This window comes from Callionymus lyra, chromosome 6 (genome assembly GCF_982586985.1).
Source record: "Callionymus lyra chromosome 6, fCalLyr1.hap1.1, whole genome shotgun sequence".
NCBI lineage: Eukaryota > Metazoa > Chordata > Actinopteri > Syngnathiformes > Callionymidae > Callionymus > Callionymus lyra.
The window spans coordinates 12,297,079-12,324,774 of record NC_141823.1 but is presented as its reverse complement, the minus strand read 5'-3'; the positions used below and the strand labels follow the sequence as shown (position 1 = coordinate 12,324,774).

General features: G+C 38.7%; 1 protein-coding gene across 3 annotated transcripts; it reads right to left on the bottom strand.

Moving 5' to 3' along the window:
* Nucleotides 1–880: 880 nt before the first annotated feature.
* Nucleotides 881–27,391, bottom strand: fam120b (family with sequence similarity 120 member B). Of its 3 annotated transcripts, none has more exons than XM_087793654.1 (16): nucleotides 27,236–27,391; nucleotides 26,629–26,752; nucleotides 26,115–26,305; nucleotides 25,909–26,039; nucleotides 25,628–25,750; nucleotides 25,210–25,401; nucleotides 24,726–24,978; nucleotides 24,460–24,643; nucleotides 24,262–24,357; nucleotides 23,807–23,979; nucleotides 21,492–21,584; nucleotides 18,163–18,369; nucleotides 17,911–18,061; nucleotides 13,783–14,020; nucleotides 13,641–13,703; nucleotides 881–996 (listed from the first exon to the last, which is right to left on the bottom strand). In XM_087793654.1, exons 2-15 carry the CDS (start codon nucleotides 26,744–26,746, stop codon nucleotides 13,679–13,681), a joined length of 2,175 nt encoding a protein of 724 aa, XP_087649780.1. In that variant the 5' UTR covers nucleotides 26,747–26,752; nucleotides 27,236–27,391; the 3' UTR covers nucleotides 881–996; nucleotides 13,641–13,678. The 3 variants fall into 3 exon arrangements, with proteins under 3 accessions (XP_087649780.1, XP_087649779.1, XP_087649781.1); XM_087793653.1 differs by lacking the exon at nucleotides 881–996 and adding an exon at nucleotides 7,251–7,330; XM_087793655.1 differs by lacking the exon at nucleotides 881–996 and having other exon boundaries at nucleotides 13,239–13,703.
* Nucleotides 27,392–27,696: the final 305 nt, after the last annotated feature.

The following is a 27,696-nucleotide window of genomic DNA, read 5'->3' as shown; positions in this document are numbered from 1 at the left end:
CTGTAAATTGTGTATATACTGTATATTTGTCTTTTAATCTAGAATTATATTTGTATTGTATTCTTATTTAAGTATTTTATTCAATATTTGTTGTGTGCTTATTGTATTATTTTCCCCTGATGCTGCTGTAAACTAAAAAATTCCCCTTGTGGGACTAATACAGAAAAAATATAGTTGTTCAAAGAGGTGGAATCTCAATTTACAAAAGGTTCAAATATGTCCAGTGACATGTGTCAGAGCAGAAGGCATTTCTCCAGCTCCAGAGGTCACATGACCATTTGGCATGGTGTCCACCTCTTGTCAGGATTTCATATTTATTTATGTTAAAACGTTGCAAAACATGCGGAGCGTGATGAGTGAGGCTTATTCTAAAACAACACCGGGGTGGTGGATTTAACATCTTGAATTTGTCTCCAGTCACACACTTTCCCCGGCGAACACACACTTCTGTTGCGTGAGTGACACATTAATCTGCAGAGGAAAAGGAGGAGGTGAAGCGAGCGAGATACTCCATCGAAAACACAGACGCCAGACAGTGTCGAGGGAGGTAAACGTCTGAGTGGAAATGTGTTTCGACTTCAGCTCCAGCATTGGACGTCAAATTAAGATGATGATCCCGGATTAAAGTTCATATCTGGTGAGACTACGAGGCGTTTTTTTTTTTTTTTTTCAACTGCAGTGTGTGTGAAAGAGTTTCCCAGACCAGTGAAAAGTGTCACCTCAGTGGGGGCTTTGACACCTGGACTGGTGTTAGAAAAGAAGGAGCGGGGTCAGGAGGGGGGACATGAGAAGTCTGGGGTTCACACCTCATTGACGGGAGGAGATGATCCTGTAACTAACCTCCTAATACACTCACTTACACTCCTGCTGGACATGTGAAGTTCCCACAAAGGACCACGGCGGCGGCTCTGCATGAGATGAATACTCATGAGATGAGCAGACGCCGGAGCAGCACTTCAATAAACTTCTGCAGGATTCACACCATTTCAAAAAATCCTGAAATGGACAAAATAAAAACAAAATTATAATTTTCAATTATTAAATACAATTTAATTTGCTAGAAATCAACGGTTTTTTAATAGAAATTAACAAGAAATGTATTATCTTATTATTTTATTTTAAATTATTACATTTTTACATTTGATTACTCTACAGATTCTTATGTGATTATATGATACACAACATCTACACCCAAAAAAAGACCCGAGCAGACACATATAATGCTTTTTTTTTGGATGGTTAAATTTCTAAAAAGAGGGATAAAAGGGTTAAAGACACTAAAATGAAGAAAACTTTTACATAGAGTATATTAAAGTCATGGCTTGTGGTGCCACATTTCAATCTCGATTTGAACATATACGGTCCACATCTTTCCATAAGGTCTGTAAGTGTCAAGAATCATTCTGTAATGCAACAGTTTCAGATTCGAAAGCAAACCCAAACATTTGAAAAAGATCACGTATAATGCAGATGTTTCCATTGTGGCCCCTAAAATGAATAAATAAATAAAATCAAATAAATAAAACTCCCAGGCTTTCACTGACAAGATGCTAAGAGTTAAAGACTCATTTATCTTCTGCAAATATAATACAAATAATATGTATTAAAACAATATTCATCATCAAATTTAAACATGTTGTTTAAGTTTGTATTTATATGTTTGGACAAAAAGAAGCGTCAAGAATTACTTGAATAAACAAGTGAGACCGTGTGAAGACTGTTCATAAAAATGTGGAATAGTGAACATTTGTGGAGCTTCCTGGAGCTGAACATCAACAGACAAAGATCCACTCCGGTGCGTCTCACTCCTCCTCTCGAAGCCAACGGCACAGACTCGCATTAACGATCCAGAAATTCCAGACGAGCAGCAGCGATAATTGAAATGACGGAATCACAACTTGTTGCTGCACAACTGCGCTTTGAAGCATTAAAATAGACACACAATTAAACATTTAAGATGTGTGATGTCATTTCTCAACACCTTTAAATTGATACTTCCTTCTAGAACATTTTCACTCAGCGTTCTTCCTGGTGTTTCCATGTCAACATCCTTACTCTCCACATCTCCCTCCGAAACAATCCAACCTCCCTAAATCGAGTGTCCATGCTGACCCAAAATGTTTTAATCTGGCCCAGAATTCACTACTTTTATGCATCACAGAGCATCAGCCATGCGTGACCACAGATTGTGTTGTTTATTTTAGTCGCTAACAAGCATTACCCATACTTCAGATACTTTTTTATTAGTTTTAACACAGACTCACACCATCAAAACACAATTTTACAAAGAAGTACTTTTCTTCTTAACATTTTTAAGAAATAGAACTAACGCTATATTGCAAAATAGAACAGATCTTTCTTTCTTCTACACTAAATTGACAAAAACATTTTTAAATCTGACTCAAAATTAAATGATTCTGTCAAAGTATAAGCACTTCAGTTCACAAGATATATGCAGTTACTCAAAGTAAACCAAAGTACAGTAGAAACCCTGTGTACAATATGATGGAACGGTATTGCTTTCATTGAAGAAAATATCCATGAAACGCAGTTTGTACAAAGAAATCAACTAAAACTCCACATAAAAATGGGGGGGGGGGTGGCACAACATTACTATTATCTTTGGGGTAAAACACATGATTTCATCAACATCTGCTGAGATATACTGTTTTAACTTTGCTGTTGAGGGATGTTGAATCTACAATTATGTTGGGAGATATAGTTTGTATGTAAGTAAGTAAGTTATAGTTATTTGTGAACCGCTATCTAGACCAAGGTCACAAAGCGCATCAACAATCCAAAAACAATATACAGCTAAAATACATACTTAAAAGGTCAATAAGACACATAAGACAAACACAGGAGTCCCAGAAAATCATGGAAAATCCTGCACAAGAAAATGTCTTAAGATGTTTCTTGAAGGAATCAGTAGATCATCAAACACAGAGGGAGAGGAAGATCGTTCCAAAGCTTAGGAGCAACAGTCTGGAAGGATTTCTCTCCTCTGGTCCTGAGTCATGTTCAGGAACCATCAGTAGATTCTGATCCACAGACCTCAGAGCCCGAGCTGGGGTGTAAGTCTGGATCAGATCACTGATGTAAAGAGGAGCCTGACCATGAATAGATCTGAAAGTAAGAACCAGAATTTTAAAATTCGTCCTGAAGGAAACTGGCGGTCAGTGAAGAGTTTTAAGGATCGGGGAAATGTAAGTTCTTCTACTAGAGCGGGTCAGAATTCTAACTGTGGAGTTTTGTATCAACTGCAGGCGAGACAGCTCCTTCTTGTTTAGACACGAAAATAAACTGTTACAATAGTCTAAACGAGAAGACACAAACAAATAGTTTACAAGCTCCAGATCATGTTAAGAAAGCATTGTGTTCACTGCCTTAATATTGTGTGTAAACAACATAAATTGTAAATTGTGTTGGACAAGCGTTCTTTTGTGACTGAAAAAAACTACAACAACAAAGACGACACCAGACATCGAAGGATCATTGGCTGATATAAATGTATCTTTGGCTGATTCTCATGAAAGGGGTGTTTGTTACGAGACAGCCGTGTCATGTGATTCATCCACATGACTAACATGGATGCCACTTGTGTGCTCGCACGTCAACAGGAAGTCCTTCTGGAGTCTGCTGTCAACGGCCCAGACAGCAACACAAAAGGTTTATACGTGAATGCGAGATGTCAGAGGTTCTTTTTGGGGGGCCAAGAGTTCTCATTAGACAGTGGTAGTAAACACCGAGAGAGTGTTTGTCAGGCCAGTGCTAAAGGGAAGTGTCTGTGCTTATCAAACAGCAGGACAAAGTGACATGTAGCTGCTGAAGACAGAGACGCCATTAACTGAACTGATGATCTACTGTCACCTCCACCCACTCAAGTGGAGAGGGTTTTGAGTGGGTTACATATTCCTGGCAGACAAAATTCACGTTTAAAATGTACTCGAAAAATAGATGTTCGTGACGAGGAAGTTTGTCCCAGAACTAAAACTGTGTTTCCCCGTTTTCTCACGTGTTTTCCTTCATTGTAATTGGAAAGAAAAAGAGGGGAAAAGTATGACCTGGCAACACCTGGGCTGCTCCTCTCAGATGAAACTTCCTCCCTCTCTCATTTCTTCCAGCCCTGATCAAAGACTTCCCAGTAGTCCGGCATTTACAAGCACGCCTGTGATTTACACAGAGGAAGACGCCACCGTCCCTCCGCAGACTTCATAAAACGCTCACTTTGACTTAAGCTGAGGATCATTTTTTTAAAGGGCGACCCTTCAGAAGCTGTTGACGTCCCACAGATCAAACTTTGTTGTGATCACATGTTTTACTATTTTACCGCAAGAATCAGAAAATACGAAATTCACTAAGCATTTCAACTTGTTGCTTTGTATGAGAGTTTCTGTTGAAAATCAATACAAAATATATTGATTTACAATTAAAAAAGATAATTAACTCTTTAAGCACGACAAGATGTTGGAAAGCTGACAGCATTAAAAGAAAACACAGAGGAAGAACTTAATTTTTAAGCTTGTTTTTGTTTACAACACTAAAGAAACAACTCGTCAACAACTATTTCGACGTCTGCCCCCTAGGGTCTGCCTACAGTAGTGTTTTCAGAAAAACAAATTCAACATCTGTGCTCCTAACTTTCTAACTTTTCGTGTTCATGGAAGTTGATGATGCCTTGATCCCATAATCCTTTGCAAGCATGTGCAGCAAAATATCTCAATATTGGCTCTTTTTTAAAACATATATTCAGTTGAGTCATTATTCGACGCAGCCATCAGTCAAGTTTGAGTACGTTTCACCTGGAAAACGCAAGTTAGTGAGAAAGTGGAAAACTTGGAATCCTCAGGCTTTCTGACCCACTGAGACATTCTTCACACGAGCATAAGTTCAAGATTGAAATGAAAAAATTCTAAAAGAAACATCACATGACGTTACGCTGCCAAAAAAAAGGGGGGGGGGGTGGTTTCCTGGATATCCCGACCTTTGACCATTCCCACCTCTGAGACCTGAACGTTTGTTAACCTGCTGGTCATGCATGTGACCCATCAGCACATCACAGGAAGTGGCAACAGAAAGTCATCTGTGGAGGCTTAGGCCGTCACGGAGGCGCTCGGAGTGAGAAGGAAGAGGCCGAAGAGGACATGAATGAGGCGCAGAAGAAAGAGTGGAGGTGTCATGATTCATGAATGAACTCGAGGAGAACAGAAGCGGCAGTTTCCAGCAGAGAGAGCTCGTGAGGGGGTGAGGCGGGGGAGGGAAGGGTGACACGAGTATATGACGGATGGAGATGATGAAGCAATGTTGAGGAACCCCATTGTTTTTGTCAGTATTCTTAATTAAAGTACTTCACATAGTACTTGGTTCAGAATACTCAGCTCATCTTCACCACCTTGAAAGCGAGAGAAGACACACATCAGAAAGAGGAAGAGCCGTTATCTAACGGTCGGCGAGAGAGTTATGATTAGCCGGCTCTCCAACGTCTGTTTGCCGACAATAAGTGTTTTAGCATGTGTGTTTAGGCTGTCACGGCTTTCTTCGCGGCCGTCTAGCCAACGACATGCTCGCACCAGAGACAGGTGCACATTAACAAGCATTCCCGGCCTGACCCGGCAGAGGATAAATTACACTCGCCGCGCCAGACAAGACCATGGATCATGAAGGGAAGGAGGACGTTAAATCACCGGCTTCACAAGCCCTGGGGGAGCTTGTCGTCGATCAGGGATTAAATGGCGTAATAATAAATACTTTTGAATCATTTGTGAATCATATTTTGAAATCATACTAGTAATTAAAAAAGTGCTGCACGTGGATTTTCTTCAAAGCTTCATCCTCTACCTTTAGTGTAAAATTGGATTTAATTTCTATGAACGTACTGTAAGGATATGACAACTTTGCTGTAATCGATCATCTAGATTTAACACACATTTCACTTGATTACCTGATTATTTTTCATATTTAATTCATATTAAATAATTATTGCCTCTCTTCAGAATCCACTTGCTAAGCTATTGGTCAGGTCAGGTCAAGTCAACACTCACACTGAGAGATACAAAACAATCTCTCGATGATGCCGGCAAGTCTGGTTCCAACAAGGACAAGGGCAGACATCTGCGTAAGTCAACTGATAAACAGATTCTCTGTTGTTTAGAGTATCTGACCAATCATACATGCACAAATGACTAGAGGCGTTTACCTGAATATTCAAACTATACAAAAGATCTGCCATTTTGTTAGAATCATTTGAAGACGTCTCTACTTAATTATTCAATATAATTTTGGTAGCATTTCACTTATTATTACTGATAATTAAGTTGTTGTTTTAATCTTTAAAAACAGAATTAAATTGCTAATAATTGCTGACCTACTTATCGAAGAAAACAGTGAATAAGCGCAGACGTACAAGAACGAACGTTAAATAAGTAACGAACATTTAATTGTGTCTCAGCTGCACGACGAAGGTGTCAGGACATTATAAGCGCCTCACACACAACCCTACAACGTGAATCTTAACACATGTTTAGAAGCCATAAATATTCAATCTGGATCAGTTTAAACACTCAATAACAATGCCCCGCACAAGCCCTAAACTTTCTTGTTTATGTCTAAATCGGTTGATGGTTCGACTCGACTTGTAAAAGTTCTGGAGCAACTCGTAAATACGCTGACTTCACTTCTCTGGGCTCCACTGCCACGTCCCAAGTTGTTGTTGTGCTGATGATGACACGCCACAGAGCGCTCGTTCAATTGGGTTTTTTTCTCAACTAAGAATACAACGTGTGCAACTGAGAACTTATACAGAACAAACTTATAATACATTTGATATATTTGGTACTTGAGTTGAAAACAACCTCCACTCTTTCTTCTGCCGCTATTAATTAAAATAGAAATACATAAAGTATAAACAACTTTATGGTCCTGGTGTTTTCTTTCTTACATTTATTGTGTTGTGTTGATGTGGTCGTTTACATTTTACTCTTATTATATATTTGATAAATAAGCTAGCCACCATTATTGGGGTCTTTCTTTGGTCTTTCTAGGTCCAAATGGCTGTGTGGATGTAAAAATGTGTGGATTTAAGTGTGTCTTAAATAGAAGTTAGACTCTATTGTATCATATGTGTCTGTTTGTACAAAACTCTCTTTTCATTTAAATATTTACATTAGAAAAGGAAATTGTTTTTGTTCAGATAAAATCCTGCTTACCATAACCACGCCCACTCTCCTGTTATTCGTCAAACATCGAGGTCTGTCACCGCAAGTCATCAATCCCAGTAGTATCCACCTCCAAGGGACTCTTTGTATGAACAAAGCCAGGTGTGATTACAGCGCTGGAGGAAGGATGAAGCCATTATTACGTCATTATGGACTCCGCTCTTGTAACCTCTAATTTGCCGAGATTTCAAACGGGGGAGAACTTTATAGAGTAATAAGTTCAAAACATGGTCATGATGAGGAACTTACTGCATCTTGGAGAAGAAGACTTCAACATTTGAGAGTTGGGTTCTAGATCTCACTTTTTTATTCTAAAACATTTATTGACTTTAAGGCATGTACCGTCTGTGAGGCCTATGTTATTCGGCCGCACAGAAAGAAACAATCATTTATATAATTTTTGTTAAATTGATTTTAACTGTCTAAAAGGTTTTATCTTTATGTTTAGTTATCATTTAGTTATTATTTAGATTATTATCTTGTGACTCTCGACACATCAAGCTACTCATTTAGATCAAGTTTACTCAAAACACAAACCTGTAACGAAAACTTATATTATGTATTTATACTGATTTTATCTGAAGGTCGGTCCGTGAATTTAAATACATGAATCCGCTCCAACACTAAACACAACACATGGTACTACAGAAACACACAACAAGATCTTGTTGCATCAAACAATGTTGTGATGAAAATAAAACCTCTGAACACTCATGTCATCCTACAAGTCGAAGCTCTAACAACAACAAGAGTAAAAACTGTTGAATCACCGTTCGATCATCATGGTGGATGAAAGTCTAGTCAAGGGCCAAGTTGTTTTTCGGTTTCTTTATCTAAGTGGACGGTGAGAGATGGACTCACTTTGAGTCTGAATGACAGAACTGACCGACAGAATTACTGCTGTATTGTAGAGCGAAGAAGGGAGTAGATGCTGACACACACACACACACACACACACACACATACATACACACTTACAATAAGAGGTGGGGGTCATAAGAGATGTTTTTCACAAGAGATGGGCTGACATATGGCCAGCAGACCCCTGCACGTTGGGTGGAGCAGGGTGTGTGTGTGAGTGCGAGTGTGTCTCAGGGTGTGTGTGTCAGGGTGGGGTTGTTGAATGGTCTGAGGGTAGAGATGAATAGATGGTGGTTAGAAACAGTTGAAACTTAATATTCATGTTCACTGTTGCTTTCAGCCTGTGAACCCTGAGAGTGTTTGTGAACTAAAGCTGTGTAGACATAATGGAGGAACCTTTAGGTTCTAGTTTTAGTTTCATTATTTCTTACTCTACTACAGTGTCTCCGTTTCATCTACAAAAAACAATATACAGATGTTTATTTATTAAACTAAATGGTCTTTTTTGTAGTCAGTAACTAGGTAGCTAGGTGAAGACACATGTATTTAAATTCTAAAAATAACAAAATTACTTTTGTGAAACAATACAATGATAGTAAAAGCAATGACATCCGTTTATAATTGATGAAACATTTGTATGGATGGTAAAAAAAAAGAAAAGAAAAAGGTCGGGTCAGTATCTGAGGTCAAAGTTACTCAACAAAAATATCTCCCCCAGGATTCAAAGCGGTCGCGAGTCGAGTCACAGAATCGGCTCGTCCTCGTCAACATGTGGGAATTCCTCCACTGCGCCGCTCAATTCCTAAACATAAACACATACAAACACACACACTCACGCACGCACACACAGCCAGGGGTTGTTTGATGGGCTATTTGACTGAATAGCCGGTCGCCATGGCAACAGCAGCACTCCATCAGTCCATTCAAGGAACAGATGGCCGATGTGCAACAGGAGGCATATGTTTCAATGAACACACACACACACACACACACACACACACTCGCACAAGAAGACACACCGAAGCACACAACCACTCACACGTGCGCGCGCACGCACGGCATACACACGCATGGATGCGCCCTGCTCAGAGGGAGGGTATTGAACAACCAGCAGCATATGTTCCACTAGTCAAAGAGCATTCATTCACCACAGAGAGGAGAGGAAGAGGAAGGAGGGGCCACGGGACGCACCGAGATTGGCGAAAAAAGGCGAAGGTCCAGCGGAGGTGAAGGAGGATGAGCGAGGAGGATTGGATGACGGGGTACGACGGGGTGTGGACGGGGAGTCGCTGTGCTGGTGTTTTGGTCAAGACCGCTCCTCCCACCTGAAGCTGAAAGTGTGAACCAAAAAATGATGTCGTGTCCAGAGAGTCATTGTTTTTTCTGCTAAACTCATCCGACAGCTGCTGCAGTTCCGCTATTCGGCCTCATCAATCACGGGAGGTTCGAGGCGACCGCACCGTCCCAGACGTTTAATGTTGACGCTGAAAATACAGCGCGGACGAAAGGTTGCAGGTTATGTTTTGTTATGAGCGTGTTATTATGTATAATCTAAAAGTGTGACCATGATGGATATTAAACCGACGCTCTTCTCAGAGGCTTCAACCGATGATCAGAAACATCTGGTCACAGCCGACCATCCAAGTCGATTCAAATTCATGAATAGTTCGATTACAGTTTAAACTTGCAAACCACTGTCGGTCTAGTCCTGGCAGAAAGAGCTAATGCATTTATTTATTTATTTCTTGTTTTATTCTGAGCCAACACAGAATGGATTGAATAGATTTCTCAGGAATTAAGTAAATTAAGTGAAATTTAGTTAAAGTAAGTACAATCTAAGAATGTTAGCTTGTTGAATAAAGAATAAATTCAGAAAAACTTACATAAAAATGGCGGTTTAAGCTGGCTCCAAGTGTCTATATTAGCTAATGCTAGCTAGCACTGGCTTGCTGCATCTATTAGCTATTATTAAGCGCTACAGGATGACAAGACTTTTCAAAAAAGACATGAGGAACATGATCTAGTAACTTTAATTGTCCTTAAAGTTGAAACTTTTCAAACTTATATGTATAATTACCAAATTATTACATTGAAATTAAGGCAATAGAACCCCAAATGTTACACAGCTAGCTAGCTTCAGCTAATAAACAAAAACAGAGCTAGCTAGCTTAAACTGTGCAGTTCTCTCTATTACTGGATAAAAAAAAACTTCAACCCGAGCGCTTCAAGTCAGTTTTATGTTTTTCTTCTGGGGGTTGATGCTGTTCTTGGGAATAATCTGTTGAATCTGTTTGCTTAAAACAAGAGAATGTGAAATGCATTATTTCTTCTGTTAAAACCCACATAAATGTGTGGGCCACATGTGGCCCTTTGACTGCGTTAATGCGGCCCCTGTGAGGTCAGAGTAGAACTGATCCAAGTGGAAATTGTTCTGACAGCGAAATATTTTATTTGGTATTTATCATTGTATACATTTTTAATGTTCTTTGTTTATTCCTTGTCCCTTTTGATATGTTTTTTTTTGTTTTAAATGAAAGGTTTATAAGTATTTAATTGGGATGTTTAGGTTAATTTTGAGTAGATTTCTTTTTCTTTTTTCTTTACCTTTCCATCATATTTTTGGCTCCTTCATTTTTCCCTGACGGCCCCTCACAATAATCACAGTATATAATGCGGCCCCTGAAGAAACTGCACATCCCAGATCTAGTCCATTCCTTGTATTAGTATCGAGCTTTATCACAGTGCAACATATTTCGGTAAAGATATAAAAAGTACAAAAGCTACACAAGATAACATTAGTGCAACAACATTGCCTAAGATGTGTGTATTCTAAAGAGAGGCCAGAGATCCCCCACGACGTCTGTTGCAACAAACAAACATCAGCAGGAAAGTTCTTCCCTCTGTTTGCTTTCAGCTAAATAGAGCCGTTTATATTTATCTGTGCAGATGTAAATACACCAGAGTTATATTTGGTCACCATGGTTCTGTGTCACTCTGATGCGTGCCTCTGTAGAATCATCTAAACTCATTTCTGATGCCAAGTTTCACTTCTGCACGCGATCACAGCACAAGAAAACACAAAAGAAGCTCAGAGTGCAGACGGATTCTTGTCTCTGTGCTGAAGCCATATTGTGAGTCTCGATGTTAGTTTTCTCTCCCTATGAATCTGCTGACTTAACGTAGTGTGAGAAAACACCGGTTAACTCACTAAAATCTGTTATTCCCGGCGTAATGACAAGTGTTGCCTTGTGTGACAGATACTTTGCTGGAGTGTTAACAAGGGGAATTGTGGTTCTGGCAAGTTGATGACAAGGTGAAGGATAATTAGAACTTTATTGGCTGCCAGTGCACTCGCACGATAACACAACAAAGTTTTCTGCAACTAACTTATACAAATTAATTTAGACAAGAACTAAGAAATAATTTGTGTATTGATTCAGATTAATGTATGGCATATTTTTTTGTTTTTAAACGGCATAACATAAAATATAATTTAATAATAATGTGGAAATATGTGGCTCCATCTAGATTATAAAAATTAAAAATTAGTCTAGATAATCTAGTTTTAAACAATGAGATTTAAGACTTTTTGAAGACTATTTAACATTATAATGAATACAAATTTCAGGAACCAATTCACATCCATACTGGCTAATAAGTCAAAAAGAACCAGCAGCTCATGATGCAGAGGTAACACTTTGGTTTTGGAAAGAAAATATATACATTTAAAAACATTAAAAATCTGGATTTTAGACATTTTGAGGCCTTGAATTCAAGTTATTGGTCGTTCTATGATACACTGATGAACAAAACACAGCAATCAAATCACTGGAATAAAATCAAATGGCTATACTTAATTCAACACTTTTTTTTAAAGACTAAGAGTACTGCACAGCTGATGTCACTCGTGGTGCAGAGGTTAAGAACCCACAGTTGCATAAACAAGTTTCTGTACTGAACTTGTTTTATATATTTTCCCAATGAATCGACACAATTCTTGAATCATGGACGTTTTTTTTTAATTGTTTGTTTTTACAATGTCATGCGATATGAGCTTCTTGACAGAGGTATGCATTGTCTTGGTGCTTTTTCCTGTTTGTTTTCTCACTGGGGTGCACCCAGGACAAGTACCAAGAACTCAAAGAAGGTTAGATTTACATCCATGAAAACTGTTTTGTGGTCCAGTAGAGAAACTACTTTCTCCCTAGAGAGTTAAAAAGTCAAACACCTCCAACAAGCCGTTCGGGGATGAGAAAGGCCTCCCATCGAGGAGGCCCCCCGAGAGGGATTGACCAGGCGGTTTGTGTCCCAGCTCCTGGAGGGTCCACGCCCAGACCTCCACGCACACACACACACGCGCAGGAAGCTGATCTGGCAAGCAGCCAGCAGGGTTTCCTGTGGTCAAAGTAAGACAAGCAGCTCCAAACTTCTCCGTCTCCCCCAACTTCACCTCCTCTCGTCTCTTCCCCCCATCCTGTTTGTCGTGGCTCCTCTATACTTAGACCACCACCACCACCCACCCCTCCGCACGGCTTCATCGCTTCTCCTCTGTGCCAGTCGAAGATGTTTACTTGCCCTCTCTCGTTTACCATTTCCTTCTACAGTTTTTTTTCCCTTCCTCCTTTCATTTCCACCGTCCGTCCATTTCCTCCCTGCCACAAGAAAACATCCCTTCCGAATGTTATTGCTAGCAATTTGATTTAAGTGTCCAGCGTGTGACACACACTCACTCAAACACAACAAGGATTAAAGCCGATGACCATCACATCTGTGTCGACGTCTCCACAGACCAAAGATGGAATCTTCTGAATCGTCTGTTGGCGTGAGAGTGTGTGTGATCTGTGTATGAAACTGAAGGAACAGACAAATGCAGATAAACTTAAGTTTATCTTGTGGAATGTAAATCACCAGTTTTAGCATTAATAATTTTCAACTCTTTTTTATCTTCAAAAGTCTTAAACAAGGTATTTTTTTTTAAACAACAACCATGAATGCAGTATATTATTATTATTAGTATATATTCTAATATTATTATTAGTATACATGTATTCATCTATACACGGAGGAAATAGCGCTTAAAAATAAGAAATTACTGAACTGAAAGAACATTTTAAATTTAAAACAAGTTTAATGAAAAAAAGAGTCAACATATTTAACTTTTTAACTTTATTTCTTGTCCCGTAGGAAATTGTCACTTTTTTTTTTTAATGACATAAATTATCTTTAAGAAAACATTTCTCTCAGATACTTGAAACTAGAGTCACTCGAGTTGCCTCATGAATTTTAGGGACGAGATCTTTCAAGAGAAACACTTACGGATAATCCCGGATTCTTCGAGTGTTATTTTCCGTCACAGTTAGCAAGGTGAGATTACCGAGATGAAGGAACGCTTCAAAGTTTGTCGGAAGGACTCAGAGGTTTAAATTCTTACATCAAGTATTCTAATCTCCACTTTTGATGCTTAATCTGTTTTCTCTTTCCAGTGCATCCTTTAGACAAACATTCTTGCAGCTCATTCAACAGCTTGTTCAGAGAAACCCGAGTCCTCCTTTCATCACCTCTTACCCGTTCTTTAACTCCTTCAGCCCTTTAATCCTGAGGTCCTAGTCTCCAGGAGCAGGCGGCCATCTGAGAGGAATCATTTATTCACGTGAGAACGCGGCCGCCGCACAGAAAAAGGGAAGAAATGTGAATTCATGATCATCACCTCGGGGCCATTTGGTATCTCCCTCGTCTTGAATGTGATCTGGCTCTGGATCGATGCGGCTGGAAAGTATTTGGTTGATGTCCATCACCGTAATAAGGAGGAGGGCAGCGAGGACTGAAATGTTGTCCGGGTCCGTCATTAGTGTTGAAGCCTCTCTGTGCCGGTCCTCTGTCCCTCCATCCTCCTCTCCTTCCTCTGTCCATCTCCTGTCTTCCTCTCCAGCCAGATGACTGCTGACCTGGAATTAGAATGCAACAATATTGGATTCACTTTTTAATATTCACGTCATTAAATGTAACACAAACATGTCTGCGGGTTAATAAAATACCTATACATTATTCCAGAGAAGTGAGTTGATGTTAATACTATTAAATAATAATAAATATCAGCATTAAATAAAAACATGAAGTAAAAATTAATCTTAATTTAAACACATAAAAACACAGGTTAAATTGAACTTAAAAAGGAAAACGCTACATTATTTGAACTAGATTTTGACAAAGAAGGAGATATTCTCAAACATGAATACAAAATAATTGTTTATCTGATCAAATCAATAAGTAATGTTAACATGTTTTGCTCAAGGACAAAAAAATAAGGTTAACAGGGATCCATCACTGGTATGAAGGAAAAAAAATAATAATACTTTTTTTTTCAACTCAATACTGAATACTGCTGGTAAGAAACGTAAATAACAATTTTATGTATAAACCTCGGTGAATATATACAGTGATTAAATAAAATGTAACTTATGATCACTCAAATTTTTTTAATAGAACCTTAATATTTAACCTTAAAAGTTTCCCGAAGGAGACCTCCAGAGGAATCAATAAAGTTTTATCTAGTTTGGTTTATACTCTTTAAAAAACTAGTTACTGACACAAGTTGTAATGTTTCCGCCTCGTTCTAAATTAATTGATATATAATGAACTTATCATTACAGAAAATGTTCACAAGTTTAAAACTTTATAACTGAATAGTGGACCACAAACGTCCATGTTGCCCCAGGAAAGGTAACAAGCTCAAGTACATGACATTAGCATCTGGAAATGCTTTGAACAATAAAAAACAAATGTTAACATCTAAAGGAAAAGTGAAGCTTGGTAAAAATAAATAAATAATTTTCATAAATAAACCAGAGGAGGCTAATTTATTTCACTTGAGGGGACACAAAACAAAACAACTCAGTTTCACTTCTAACTGCAGTTTTCCTCTAAATCCCTTCATAAAAAATTTAAACTTTTATCTTATTGTTCTTTTCTTTAACAAACTGAAACATTTGATTGCTCTGTTATTGTTTCATATTTACTTCACTTTAATCCTATCAGACGCCAACGAACAAAAGACAAAACCAAATAGAAAAACATGTCAATTGTTGGAAAAACAATCGTCAGTAACTGTAAATCTGCGTCGTGCAAAAACAATGTTGTTTGTTGGTTTCATATTTAATGTTTAATGTTTTTTGTCTCATTTTTGTTGGTGAAAATATCTTTACTACGTCATAAAAATTAGTAATTTAATTGGATTCTTTTTTGTAATGTATTATTATAAATAATATCTAAAACATGATAGAACGGCTGAGAAAAAATCAATATGATATAAAAGCACAATTAAAAAAATTATTTAAAGAAAATAAAAATGTATTTTTATATCATTTTCATACCAAAGTGAAAAAAAGAACAAGAGGGAAAATGTTTTGAATCAAAGAACTATTGAATAAGGCACGCTTTGAAAGACAGAATCAAACATCTTTTCTTTACCGCAGGGTCCTAAGAATCAAAATTGAGAACAACGGCCACTGACACAGGAAGACTACCACCCTCAGCGCTTTTTAATGCTTCCTATCAGACTGTTAAGAGCCGGTCCGTGTGTGTGTGAGACGTGTGTTGAGATCACCACCACGTCCCGGACAGAAATAAATGTCAGAACCGTGGGAGGGCGACGATATTGGAGTGACTGCTGAAGTGTAATTGCGAAGGAAAGCCGAGGAGATATTTGCTGAGGAGACTAAACATCAGGCCTGATTCCAAACAAAAACCAAACGAGGCCCTCAACAATACCACATAGCGCCACCACTACTCACTCTCTCATACACACACACACACACACACACACTTGTGATGGCCACAGTTCTGTAGTAATGACTGGTGTCTGCGTCTGGCACAAATGAAAAGCTGAGGTATGAGGGGTGAGCAGCTCTCCAACTGAAAAACCAGAAACATCCTCAGGAGACCCACAAGGGTTGACTTGGGCAGAAAGCAGACAGTTCGGCGCAAACCAGAGTTTCTGTGCCAACATGGACATGCCGTCGCTCGCTGGGCTGTTTAATGTCGACAAGTCAGGGAGTTTAATAGAAACGATGGGTTCAGATTTCATGAGCCGATGATGAACGCTTGTATGAGATCGACCGCTGAGCTGGACTCACAGTATCCACTCGCCGCCCCTGAGAATGTTTTCACTAAACTGTATTTACATTTATGTCTTACTGTGGCGCCATTTACACAATTCTGTGTATTTTAATAACAAACAAATTTTTTCATTTTTCCAAACAACAGTTAAAAACGAACAATTCATAATGAAAAATGAAAAATTAAATGATGCATTTATTGATGAAGCTGAAGTTGTAAAAGTTGAAGTTTAAAAATAACATAACAAAAAAAGAGAAGTAAAATGATTTAAAAAGTAAATGGCATCACAATTATGTGTACACAACCTTGTGAGATTTTCATTATCAATCAGTTTAAAATATAAAAAATGTAAAAGAGTGTGTAAAAAAAACAGTCTCTAAAATCATTAGTTTGTTTAGTAAAAATGAAGCTTCAGAAAATCGATGCAATTTTTTGAGGAACCGGTTTTCATTTTAAATAAATGAGCTACAAACTAAATCTTTACCCGAGAAAATAACAAAAACAAATGCAAATATTTAAGAGCGAACCTGAAACAACGATGAAGATGCAAACAATTCTAATTGTTGTCGATATCAAACCACACAACGTAAACAAGCATTCAGACTCGGAGAATAACAGGGGAAAACAGAATAACAGCATAAATGCCAAAATCAAAAGAAAATCAATGTCACTCTCAACATGAATGTTGGTGGGAAACCCAGACGAGAAGAAAACATGACAGGGAGAACACAGGGTGATGGAAGGACAAACACAGGGATGAAGAAGAGGAAGGGGAGACGGAGGAGGGGAGCAGAGACAGTCTCCTCACAGTCTGTAATCAGTGGGTCTTGTTGTTGTCTTAAAATAGAGTTCTCCCAGCCTATAAACAGAAACCTACCATTACTAGCACACTGACAAAGCATGTGTGTATTTGAGCGTGGACCCACACACATGCACAAATATGTGTTAGGGCCGCAGCACACATGGAGCTGGTTACTGCACGGCCCTCTGGGTAATGTGGTTCTGTGAGGCGCACCAGACGACTACAACCACAGATCAACTGTCAGATTAAAATGTTATTTCGCTACTTGCAGGAGAACTTTTGTTCATTTTCATCTTTGCTTTCAGTCTTCAATGTAGAGTTCTTAAACATTACATCCCTCTAATGAAAAAAGCATGTTTAAAAAAACAAAAACAATATTATGGTGTGTAAGGAATTTTCCTCTGGTATTTACACAGAGTTGCGTTTGTTAATCTTAGCTTGATATGTTCAATATTTGATCAAACAAATATTCATAATCATTCTGTTATATCTCTTGAACCCTGGAGATCAAGCACCTTCAAACAAATGTAGCTTTAGTTGCACCATTCAAGTCAACAAGAAAATGGACAAATTGATCGGACAATCTTCTTTCTTTAATGCCTAATTTTTTTTTCAACGGAGGTCAAGATTGGAATAACCATTTTAGATTAATGCTGTTTAAGATTTAAAAACATATTGTATTAAGATGTTGAAAAAATATAAACTAAATAGAACAAATTACTGTTCGAAAGAAAGGTGATTCAGATCACAAAAACAACTTTCTATTAGGAAATGGGCATTACTTGGCAGATAGAAACAGCCTCTAGAATTGTTCATATTTATATCAAAATATAGCTTCAGAAAATCCAATGTTTTTGTATGAGAAAGAAGTTTACAGAAGTACAAGTTGTAAAAGTAGAACATTCAGAAGAAACTTACCGGATCGTTCCCACCCGTGTCGCTCATCAGAGCTTCTATTGCTACGAATTGGTGCACTGGGTTTGGGCCTGGACTGCAGAGCTCTGTCACTCCTTTGGCAGACTTCTAGAAGTTTCTTCCTCAAGATGTCAAACAATGAAAGAGAGGACGCCTGGAAGAGAGGCATGAGAAACTAAAGCCAGCAGTATCTGAAGAGGTCTTCATAATGAATAAACATTTTAACCAGTTAAAAAGTATCCATTTCATGCTTACATTGTTGTCCAAGAGCACGATGTGTTCTGTGCTGCTGTGTGCCATGAGGTATTTGGAGTGGAACAGACGCCCATCGAAGCTGTGCCAAGGCATCATGGCTTCACAGGGCAGTGGGCTTCCACTGGCACAGTTGGCACCGAGCAAGTGGCTGAGTCCTCGGACGTAGAGACAACCAAGCTGCACCGCTCGACTGGAGAGGACCGGCAGCTGGAGCGGGAGAAAAGCTTTTTATAACAATAGGTATTCTTAGATGCGTATGAAAGAAGTGATGAATATAAAGTTGAAATAAATGGTCAGAATGGATGAGAAGTGTTAAAGATGAAGATGCTCAGGCCAACATCATTACTGCAACAGCTCATGGAGAGAAGTTTGAGATCCAATTTGGACACATGTAGAGACAGTGGACATGTTGGACAAATGATCTTGGAAGTTAAGACAGCAGGTTAAAAGAAGAAGAAGATAACTAATAAGATATACAGTTGCAATTACTGATGTGTCAACTCGGCAGGAAAGCATGAATGATCTTTGACATCAGTTTAACTAAAGTCTTGTACGTATTGTACCCAAGCATTTGACTGTATAAGCAAAGTTTAAGACTTTATATTTCACTACATTTTCCTAATAATACCTGCATGCAAAGAAAAATCTGTCAAACTCCATCCAGAAGGGGCCAAAATATTGAATCTATAGAGGGACGAACAAAATGTGTTAAACCAAACTGTTCTTGACAGGAAGTATGTGTTTGAATTTCATATTATCTGGCAAGCAACATAAAATGTATTTGCGGCTCACTATGTACGTAAGTAAGACCAGGGTCACAAAGCGCTTTAACATTTAAAAACAATACACAGTTAAAATGTATACATTAAAATGTTTTCTTGAAAGAGTCAGTAGATCATCAAACACAGAGGGAGAGGAAGATCGTTCCAAAGCTTAGGAGCAACAGTCTGGAAGGATTTCTCTCCTCTGGTCCTGAAGCGTGTTCAGGAACCATCAGTAGATTCTGATCCACAGACCTAAGAGCCCGAGCTGGAGTGTAAGGCTGGATCAGATCACTGATGTAAGAGGAGCCTGACCATGAATAGCTCTGAAAGTAAGAACCTAGAATTTTAAAATTGATCTGACCTGGCAGCCAGGGAAGAGTTTTAAGGATCGGGGAAATGCGAGTTCTTCTACTAGAGCAGCTCAGAACTCAGGCGAGACAGGTCCTTCTTGTTTAGACACCAAAATAAACTGTTACAATAGTCCAGACGAGAAGACAGCAACACATGGATTATAAGCTCCAGATCGTGTTCTAAATTTAGAGATTTTTCTCAGTTGAAGGAAACAGTTTCTGGTCAGTTTTCTTCAGTGTTGTTCTCGAGACATGTCTTTGTCAAATATAACACCCAGGTTTCTCAGGCTCAGTTTGACAGACTGGCCTAAGTCTCCCAAGTACTGACTCCTGGAACCTTATCTTGAGTTTGCCTTGGGGTATCGTAAATTGAGGGTTGAGGTTGATAGCGAGTGGATCGTTTTGTTTTTATTGTTTCTATAGTTGTTAAGTGTGCTTTCACATCTCTATCTAAGGCGCTGGTTCTCAGCATTACATACAGACATGCTAACTCCGAGTGGTTCAAGTTTTTCCTTCAAGTGGTGAGCTAATATGGTGGTCTCGCGCAAGCAATTAGACAAAGGAGTTCACGCTGTGGAGGAGAATCTGAGCCGAGAGAAAGCCAGTGATTTGACTTAACCGCAGCATTGTGACAAAAAAAGAACCAACTGGTCCAGACAGCAAAGCTTTCCATTCTTTTACGATCAATTTCCGTCCAATCTAAACCTACGGTCAGATTTTTCAAGTCCGAAAGCAAAAGATCAAGGAACAAAGAGAAAGGTCTGAGCAAACTTTTTTCTTGGTACCATTAAAACAATATTCTTCAGAAGTGATAAAATACTGGCTGCTTTACTTTCAACCCTCAACTCCAGCCCTGTTTAAACGAACAATAAAAGCAGAAATAGCCGCGTGCAAGCTGACACAACGGGCAGTAACAGCAGGCAGCTGTGTGGGTTTGTGCTCCTAGCTCTCACCTGTCCTGTGCCTGATAGACCTGATAACGGTGATTATGTACACACACACACACACACACACACACACACACTCTGCCCAGCCTGTCACCTGCTCCCAGTCAAACACAGCTTTACCTGAAACAGAGACAATAAGGAGACACACAAAAGCCTGGGGCCAGAAGACAGGAAGACAAGTCAAGTGTTAAAGGTGAAGAACAAAAAACAACCCTAGACAGAAGCAAAGAGCTGTGTGTGAGAGAGTGTGTGCGCCTGTGTGTTAAACAGGGCGGAGTGTGTTTCATGTAAATAGCTCCATGTGGTAAGCGTCAGCCAGCACAGACAGGCGACTGTCGCCAGTGCGCTCATTGTCACACACGCATACACACTCTTGCTACAATCGCAGCCCCACGGGGAGGAATGTCGCCACTATAACATAACCTCAATTTTTTCCCCCTGAAAAAAACACACACACTGGCACACACACCCATTCTAATAGATGAACATTTAGACTTTTTGTTTGATGTATTGCGGTGGCATAAACAGGCAGTTCTTTAATTTGGACATAAAGAACACATGCATGCGTTTGTGAGAGTTGTTTACACTTTCACAAACAAATAAAAGCCATTTGGAGAATACATTAAAGTGTGTCATGAAGGCAACGTTGGTAACAAAATGTCTGGGAACTTGACCCTGAGAAGGGTCATACACATTCCTAGCTTCACTTCTACTAAGAAATTGTTTAAAAAGTCTTACCTCCTACCCCTTAAATGTCTCTGAGTCCGTTTATCGTGTCGTTCTTTTATTCTCACTGATGAGACTGACTAGTACTTGTGGTCAAGGAACCAAAGACAGGTTGTTTTTTCTTAAGTCTCATAAATAAATTTACTTTACCGTACCCTGCATTTATCTAAGAGTTCTTACACTCTGTGATTGTGTTGAGGCCGCTAACACACACAACCACATCACTGCCTTTCCCAGACACAATATCCATTTCAACGCCCAGCTCCAATTATTGCATGGAAAACAGGCTAAAGACTCAAGAGTGATGTTGGTGATTAGAAAGTACGCTTATAAGTTTCTATAACCGGAATTTAGATGACAGAGTATGTGAAAGTCAACTTAACATCTTTAACCAAATCATGCAATGATCATATAAATAACAACAAAACATTTAAAAAATATATATCTTAGGTAACTGAGAGTTTTGTGAACCCAACATGTTGTGTGTACACATCAGTTAAGCGTTTTCTGAGACGTACAACACATTAACATATATGGCTGACCTCTATTTGTTGAAGCTCTTGAGATGATTTGAGTCTAAGACACACTGCTTGGCTCAGGTAGGCGTCCACATCCTCCAGCGATAAAGCCGGTACCTACGAGACGACACAAAGACGGACACACACAAAGAGAGGAGAGAAATATATGGCTTACCAACTCAATCAAATCCCAGTGTGTCTCCAGCGTGACTCAGTTTGCCTAGTCTGCTCTGTGTGCAACAATTGAACAGAAAAAGCAACAAAGACCGACACGACCAGCTATGTGTTCAAAACAAACAAACCCTGGAGCTATTTAAATAAGGAGAGTGACAAGTGAATGTGAGCGCGTTGACCAGACGACAACAGTATCTGTTGTTGTCTGCTCGCCGGCTCATCTTCGATTGTCTGCTCATAGGAATAATCGAATAAGCAGATCAACTATTTGATCCATCTGACAGTTTGGCCAACAAATCTGTCTGGAAGCAGAAGTGGCTCATTCAAGCAGTCTGAAGCCCTTTCATTACCATATTTATCTGGAGAGGAGTCGGCTGCTCCTCTCAGGTCACGACTTAAACTCACTAGAACTGCTTTTACCTTAGCGTCCTCCACTTTGAGATAATTCATTATAAATAAAGCTTAGTTAGTTAGATAAAGCTTAGTTCTGCATCTCTGTGTTACAGATTAAGCTTCACTGACTTTAAAGGTCTTCATTCCAAATTACCATCTTATCTTCCTACAGCTTTAGTTTTCTTTCATTTTTGACATTAAAATCATGCCCGTCGTTAACTATAACGTTAACTCTACGCTAAGGCTGAAATTACAGCTGCTTCGAGAATCTTATTCTGTTAGAATTAAGCCTTTTTTAAAATGTCAAATGTACCCGACACAGAACATGAAACTACGGAAAAAACATGTGCTTCTATAAATGGCGTTTCAATTTTCTTTTAAACTTCAAACAAAGACCTAATAGTATATGTAGATATTATAATATTTTAATGTAATAGCCTCTTTGTGTCAAGCTAATTAAATCTTCTCTTAAAGGTAAAAACTTAAATTCTTTATAAGCCGTCAAAACATTTGAACACCAGTTGGATAGCTAAGATCTCACACGGTTCCCACGAATAACAAAGGGCTGGACCAAACCCGTAGATTACACGTACAAATGAATGGTCGTCAGAAATCGAAGAGAAAATGGATTCTGATTTAGTAGAATCCCTCAGCTGTACTCAGGACTTACTTACAGAATAAAGATAGTATGAAGGTGTATAAACAAACAGATCAAGCCGAAAACCTTTGAGTGGCTACTGGAGTGGTTGTTGACGCAAGAGCTTGAGTAACAAAGATCAGCGTCTGTGGCTAAACCTCGCTGGGCAGTAATGCTTGCTGTCAACAAGAGATGTTTGACATCACATCACACGCCGACAAAGGACTGGCATGATTGTCCGTATTAATCAAAAGCCACCATCGTATCTTTACTGTCACCAAATTAGTTTGTCCTTTGATTTTCTGTTTCCGTAAATCAGCAGGTGACGCTTCTCCTCCTCCTAACAATAACCTTCACTAAATAACAAAGTGAGGAATGATTGTTTCACATGTTTGTTGATGTCAGAGCATAACCTGCAGTCTGGCAAGTAGAAACACATTTAAACAAGAGTCACAGAGTGTCACTGTGATTGTTTGTTTTTTTAGTTCACAGTTGAATTCTTTAAGAAATTCTTCATGTCCCTGCAGACCTCTTCAAGATAATCCAATTGATAATTTACTTGGTGTGTTATCATTAGAGACAAAGATTATATTGATATTAATAAACATGGAAACAAAATAAAACGTATGACCAAAGTGTTTTAAAAGATGTGAAAATACATTTCGGTTAAGAGTCATCACTTGACATATTTGTTGGAATAAAAGAGAAAAACCTACTTTCCGTGGAGAACTCAGAAATGAATACTAAATAAAACATGAATATATTAAAAGAAACATAAAAGAAAACTAAATAACTACAAGGGCTTGTGTCACATAAAAAGTAGATATATGGTGCAATAATTGAACATCAGAAAAGTTGATTACCTCAGCTTTAACTATATATATATAATATATTTTAGTAATATATTTTGAATAGTAATACGCTAGCTCTAATTAACATCATTTACAACTTGAACACCACTTTCATTGAGCTGCATAATTACATTAACGTAAACCCCAAATTTAGAAACGATTTGAAGATGACATAAAAATGTAAGATATGAATGTTATTTCTCAAAACATCCAACCGAGGTTATTTAAAACACAGTATATTATTTTTGACGGTACAATTCATGGTGTTTGGTGTTGGTCTGTACCTGGAGGACCAAGTAGGTGACCAGACACAGAGCGGCCAGCAGTGAGTCTTCAACGTCTCCATGTAGTTCTGAGAACTCCTGGCAGTCAAAGATGGAGAAGAAGGAGACAACGCGGAGAGAAGAAACTTCTGGACCAGAGCCAAACCACAACAAATCCAGATTGAGCCGAGAGCCTGCAAATGAAGACAAACTTGTGTTTAAGAGTGAGTTACTGCCTGAATGAGCAGACATCTATCAAAAATGTTCTTCTGTGTACTTAATCCAGATGGATTGATATTAGGGGACTTTCCAAAAATAAAGTTCTTCAAGCCGCACATTGTACGAGGGGAAAGTTTGACAGCGTGACGTAGGGTTTTTTTAAGCTTCATTTGAACATTATATAATAACAGAGGCATCTTGAATATTTCATTATCAAAATGTAGCTGGATATAAGAGGTGATTTAAAGTGCAGGTACATTTGAGGCCAACTGTTCCAGGTCGGACCAGATCCGGATGCTTCAGAGGGTTTCCGGGATAGGCGAACCATTCTTTGATTACTGGAACGTCCTGGCCTGAAATAAGAGAAAACGAAAGTACACATTTCTAAGTTGTTGAGTGCATAAATAAGTGTTTACATATTTGTGTTTGTGTGGTCCAGATGTCACAGCTCCTACCATCACGGCTGTCCTGCAGCAAGAGACCGTACATTTGTCTTCTGCAGGGTTTGTACACAAGCGCCTGCGGGAGAAGCTCCTTGTCGTCTTCATCCTCCAGACTGTTGCTACATTCTAGCACTCCTTCACATAAAGCACCATAGACCATGAAACCCTCAGCTGCTATATGCTTTTCTCTGCAAGCCTGGAAGAAAAACCACACAACAAAATATATTTAGCAAATTTCTGACCACAAGACAAACACAAGTATATGACACAGGAAATACCTTCAATACTTCTGGACTGACATGATCCTTAAATGCAGGGGGAGAAGTATGAGTGTCGTTGGACTGAAAGGTTTTCTGCCCAGGCAAAGAGTAGGAAAAAACTCCCCTTTTGAGGATTTCTTCATGTGATGTTGAGATATTTAGAGATGCAAGATCAAGTTCTTCTCCTACGCCATTCGACAAAGATCTTATAAAATGTGAGACTGCGAGAACCACGAGACCGTCCTGAGAGTTGGAGGCAGGATTCCCTTCCCTGATGGATGCAATAATTTTGCATTAGTGCTTTGTTATGTTGTCAGATATCAAGTTAAAATATATTCTGCAAATTTAATTTTTTTTCAAAATACACTATTTTGTATTTTCACAACGTGTTCATTAGAAAGACTAGTGTATAAATTAATCTAGAAATAAATAGGTGGTAGAACATTAAACACTGAAAAACATTAGAAGTATATACCATGGATAAAATATACAGAAAACATACCTGTACGTCGTAATTGCCTTGTTCCTGACGTCCTTCATCTGCTCCTCTGACACAACATCATTACCCAGGATACAAGCCAGCAGAGGTAACTGGGCCAAAGATAATTCAAGTTTCTGGCAGAGCTTTTGTCTGTCGTACATGACTGTGGTGAGTCTGTCCAAACGAAGCTTGGCCACTGATAGGTAAGGAGCACTTGAAACAAAGGGAACATAGAAATAAATGTTTAAAAAGCATCAGGTTGTTTTAAATTACTTTAAAATATAAATAATTTAATGGTTAACTACAGTAATTCTCTCTGTATTATATGCTAAAATAACACATGAACCAGTGTTTTTTAAAGCATAAAAATGTACTTGTGATCTACTTGCAGAATCAGATGGAAAAAACACAATACATATAGTAGATTAAACAACCAAACCTGTCATATATGATGAAATCCGAGTCCAAGCCCAGGATCCCTAAGCATTCCTGACGTAGAGCATAGCTAGCTATTTCATAGTCTGCCTCCTGCACCGAGCAGAACACTGTCTGGCCCAAACACCTGACAGATGAAAAGATTTAAAAGTAAGGGAAGCAGGATTGGTTGTGCATCTGAGATAAAATGACACAAATATTCTGACTTAATCGCCACTTTGAGGTAATGCACACAATAATAATAATAACCTTAAACTAGAAGTTGTAAATGGCACATCAACTCACTTGAGGGCAAAGCGGGTAAATGTCGCTAGACCAGAGGGAAGACAGGAGGGAGAACCAGGTTGTTCTCCGTGCATCTTGATGTGGCGAAATATATTAGACACATCCTTGTTTACCCTGCGTCTTCTTTTTGCCTATAAATTCAATTTGATCAAAATAGAAGTTAGTGCAGCAACAAGACACACTTAGGGACATGTTGCCAAACTCACCCACTCTGTTCTCTTCTTCTCCTCGACCACTCCGTCAAAAAAAAAGACCAAGCTGATGCCAACGGAGGTGAAGGTCTCCACCCAGCTCTTCAGGACCTCCATGTACTCCTTCCACTGCCCACCACACACCCAGTCTTTACACACGTACCAGTGACGGAGACAAGCCATGCCATCCACAACAAGTGTTGGTTCTGCAAGAGAATTAACATTTAAAAACAATACATTGTTCTGTCACAATTTCGAAATTACGTAAAGATATTAACATTCTGCTTCTTTTAAACTTTGCACATACATGAGAAAGTATCAAATAGTATTATTGTTTGTTGGTATATGAATATGTCTGAATCGAGATGATGATTTACAAAGTTATTATCAAGTATATCATTAGCTTATTTTCTCATTGTGACTAACTTATGTGTGGAAGAAAACACTTTACTAAGTGAAATGATGCTAGGATGTGAAATATCAAGTAAAGACGACCCAAATACAGTTAATACTCAGAATGAAACTTAACTGAAAGTGTGGTCTGTTGTTTTGGCTTTGTGCCGTCTGGCCATGTCTCTCAGGTTGACAGCGACGCAGGCTTGTGGACAGCATCTGTCAGTGAAAGACTGCAGACCCTTTACTCCCATGTTCAGCTGATGACAAGAGGGATGAAGTGGTGGTTAAACAACGTTATTATTAATGCTACAACTCACAAAACCATCAGAACACTTTTCATTTTTAAAACCAATCTTTAAACACACTTTAACTCGTTGGCTTTTAACCAAGCAAACAGCTGATCACATGTATTCCTTCTATATTAATCATATCAAGAAGTTTTATTTCTGCATTTTATTTTGTTTGTTTTCATGATGGTTTTATCTACTTTTGTACAACACTTTGTGGCCAACGTGTGTTGTTTTAAGAAATAGTATGTTATGGTAACATGGTCGTGTATGATGGAGCTTAAAGGTTTTTATCTTTTTAAATGACAATAGAGATTTAATCAAACGTGGAATGAATCGAAAGTATTCACTGGTTACGTTTATTTAAATTTAAATTTTTGTGCAAACAGCGGCGTTCGTTCATATTTAACAGCCCGTTCAGTTAGAATTTGAGTTAAGTTGCCAATAACTTACGTTAAATTCGCAGTAGTTGAAGAGTTTATCTTGTAATATTTACACGCTGTGTATGCAAACTACTTCCGGTCTCGTACGCGTGGCGTCATGACGTCGAAAAACAAAGCGCACGTGCTCGGCGCAGGATGCAATCTCTGGCCATTATCTCAACGCTACGTCACCAAATAACAAATATAAAAGGATTTTGCGTACCATAAACAAAAACATCAGCGGCGAGAATGAACACAATGGCGGTGCAGAGATAAAGCTGTCATTAGAAAAAAAATAAACATCCAACATGAATATGAATGTAAAGTCTCCGGGCGAGGATCAGAGGGAGACTAATTGCTCTCCTGGAGAATGGGGGGATCTTTTCTGAAGTCACAAGCTATTAAGTCTACCTTCGACACAAAGCACCCCCGTCTCTTCCACTCCATTGTTGAAGTGCAGCACAAGGAAAGAAAGCGACATATGCTGGCTGT